The sequence below is a fragment of the Poecilia latipinna genome, unplaced genomic scaffold (genome assembly GCF_001443285.1).
Source record: "Poecilia latipinna isolate Pla-1442-1.1 unplaced genomic scaffold, P_latipinna-1.0 Scaffold1189, whole genome shotgun sequence".
Lineage (NCBI taxonomy): Eukaryota > Metazoa > Chordata > Actinopteri > Cyprinodontiformes > Poeciliidae > Poecilia > Poecilia latipinna.
Genome location: NW_015113805.1, coordinates 194012 through 197175, shown reverse-complemented (window position 1 = coordinate 197175; position 3164 = coordinate 194012). Strand labels below are relative to the sequence as shown.

The following is a 3164-nucleotide window of genomic DNA, read 5'->3' as shown; positions in this document are numbered from 1 at the left end:
TTATTTTATAAAAAGATATTTTCCCCAAAACTGACGGAATCTACCAGTGGAAAAGTGGATTTTCTTTTTTAAAATGTTACTGAAGCAGCACAGTGACCTGACTGTGCTACAAAATGGCTTTATGTGCCTGGAAAACACATGCAGCCCCTTTAATTAGTGGCATGAAAAGTCTGATTTCAGTAAAACGGCAGGACTTGAGCATGAAGCCCTGAAGAAGCATAAATGGATCTGCGGTTCTGCTGCCTTCTCACTGCAGGAGTCCATCGGTCATGGGGATCCTGGTGGCCGACAGGAAGTTTCTGGGAGAAATCGGAGTCCTCGATGAAGGAATGAAAGTTTATGGTGGTGAAAACGTCGAGCTTGGAATTCGTGTGAGTAAATCTACAAAGTTTGACTCAAGGCGTCACCAGGCTGCAGCGCCTCCGCCTGTTTACATCCAATAATATTAATAATAATCAGCAGATGTGTTTGCTTTCTGTTCTACTGTTGATGCGCCGCGTCCCGTCCCTCAAACCAAACAAGAACTCTATAAACTCAACAAACATTTCCACTGATCAGAGACGGGGACAAATTAAAGATGACTCACCAAAACAATAAAATGTATTAACAAAGTGCTTCAGTTGAGATTCAGAAAACTTAAATATTGGACTCATCTGTATGTCCATTATTTTATACTGTTCTCATGTTCCAAATAAATAAAAATAAATAACCCAGCTAGATAAAATGTATAATAAAGTTAAGGGACAGTATCATGTAAAATTGACTTTTTTATTTTTCCATCATGTTTTAATGTTTTTTCTCTCATCAAAAACAAACCTGTGGTGTCGCCTTCGGTCTTTAATGTTTGAGAAATCCTTTAATATCCATGGTAACCATTCAGCTGTGTAAAACGTCTGGATGGACCTAGCCCCGCCTTCGAGAAGAGGCTCCTCCCCACTCGGCTCCTTCAGACTAGCAAACAGCTGCTGAGCTCATTATAGGAGCTGCTGCTCAGAGCAATGCTGGTAAAAACATTAAAGGGTTAATAGAGGAGCCATGTTGTGATGAATTCCTGGAGGCAGAGCTTCAGAAAGAGCAGGAGCTTCTTAAAGAGACAGAGGCCCAATTTCAAGACATTAAATTAGTAAAGCAGGTTTTTTTTTAGTAATATTTGATATATTTAAAGTATTTTGATAACAACTGAAGTTAACATAATTACATCATAACATAGTCATGCTTTGGGCTGTAATGATACTCATCTCACGATACAATACGATACATGATATTCTGCTCACAATATATATCATAGTATTCAGCAAACGATACAATTTGATACATTTTTAAGGTTTTCTGAAAAATTTTAGAGGGACGGAGTGATTTTGGTGACATTTTGTGACTGTCCCATTCACTTGGATTGAATTAATTTAACTGATGGCGTAATACTGCAATAAATTGTTTTGTTATACATTTGCTTTGTGTATTTTTTTGTCTTATTCACTTATATTAATGTAATTTATTTCATTTAATTATTTAATTGTAACTGGTTATTTTATTTCATGTCATTTTTAATGTACATGTGCAACTGGGTAAAAATGTCATGAGTGATCTCTGTCATTAATTCAAAGTAGGATTTAATGTATCGATACGTATGAAAAACCTATTAATATCGTAGAATCAATAAAATTACACAGCCCTGGTCGCGCTTATAATAGCACTATGTGCCTGGGAAATGCATGATGCTGCCTCTTTAATAATCTTCTAAAATTAAAGAATTAATTCCCATTTTTATTAAAATCTGTTTGAGATGGTGGACAAATGCTTCTCCAAGCAACGGAGTATTTTTGGAGGAATTTTAGTTTCCATATTCAATGAGGATATTGCACACTTTGTGCCAAATGATCTTTGTTCTTTTTTAAGATGAAAAGAACTACTTGGGGGTGAGGACTGTGACTTGGTTAGCTGTTTATCGTAGCTGGAGACTCGTATGAACAGCTGCATGACTTTAAGGTTTGGCATTCACTAGCTTGTTTTAAACTCTAACTGTTTCTGCACCAGCAGCAGTTCATTTATCTTCAGAGTTTATCTTGAGGTCAACAACGTCGTTCAGCTCAGCTTGACGTTTACAGATCAGTACCAACTCAAACACAGACTGTTGTTTCACATTTTATGTGTTTGAATTAACGGGTTGAGTTTTCTTTTACAACCTGCAGAGGAAAGCTCCCAAGGAGTTGTCAGGATATTTGCAGGTTATTGTTGCTGTTTTCTTTCATTTATGCAGATTCTTCGCTAGGTCTGCAGGGCTGGTGGTGATGAAACATGCTGCAAAGCTCAGAGAGCAAATACCAAAGAATGTAAATTATAGAACTTCAATTGTTTTTTAAATGTTCCCTTTCCTTTAATTTCCTGATTTAACGAACAGTAAAATGTGTGACATCACGTTTTCAATGCTGGATTCGCCCATCGACGCTCAACTGGTTGTTGAAGTAGTGATGGTAAAGTCTGCAGCTTTCATTTCAGTCGCTGAAAAATTATGATGATTTATTCCATGATGAGCAGGAGGAATGTGGTCTAGGAGACCTAACAAACCACCACACTGATTAATTTAAAAGCTCTCTGTCATACTTTTTTTTTTTTTTTTGGTTCAGGTTTTCTGCTCTAATATAACAAATTAATTATTGTCATAAAGGAAAATATTGAAAGAAAAATAATTGCAATGTATTTGAAACTGCTTGCATTAGAAATATTTTGTTTGTAAAATCTTTATGTAAACAAAAATAAGAGCTTAGTGTTAGAGTAGTGGTGAAGTCTGTGGATGGACTTCAAGAGAGAAATGGTGCAAGATTTTATGATTTTTTTCTTCTGGTTGATTTTAGGTTTGGACATGTGGCGGCAGCATCGAGGTCGTTCCCTGCTCAAAGATCGCTCACATCGAGCGTTTCCACAAGCCCTACATGCCGGACCTGACGCCCGCCATGAAGAGGAACGCCCTGCGGGTCGCCGAGATCTGGATGGATGAATACAAACACAACATCAACCTGGCCTGGAATATTCCCTTCGAGGTACGAGAGCCGCAGACGGGAAGCAGCGCATGAGCGCTGTTTTTCGGTATTATCATTTTGTTATTACTTTAGTTCACATTCAGTCTATAGATCGTTGTGATTTTCTGTTTAAAGTGTTTTCTTCCT

At 37.4% G+C, this 3164-nt stretch overlaps 1 protein-coding gene across 1 annotated transcript in view; it reads left to right on the top strand.

Annotated features, from left to right (window-relative positions):
- Nucleotides 1–212: 212 nt before the first annotated feature.
- The window catches only part of LOC106960505 (probable polypeptide N-acetylgalactosaminyltransferase 8), a gene marked incomplete at its 5' end in the record, with an annotated part of 9903 nt that continues 6951 nt past the window's right edge, over nucleotides 213–3164 (top strand). Inside the window, 2 exons of the mRNA XM_015053636.1 lie at nucleotides 213–371; nucleotides 2853–3038. Of these exons, the coding sequence (XP_014909122.1) occupies nucleotides 213–371; nucleotides 2853–3038 (345 nt within the window). The remainder of the gene's footprint in view (nucleotides 372–2852; nucleotides 3039–3164) is intronic.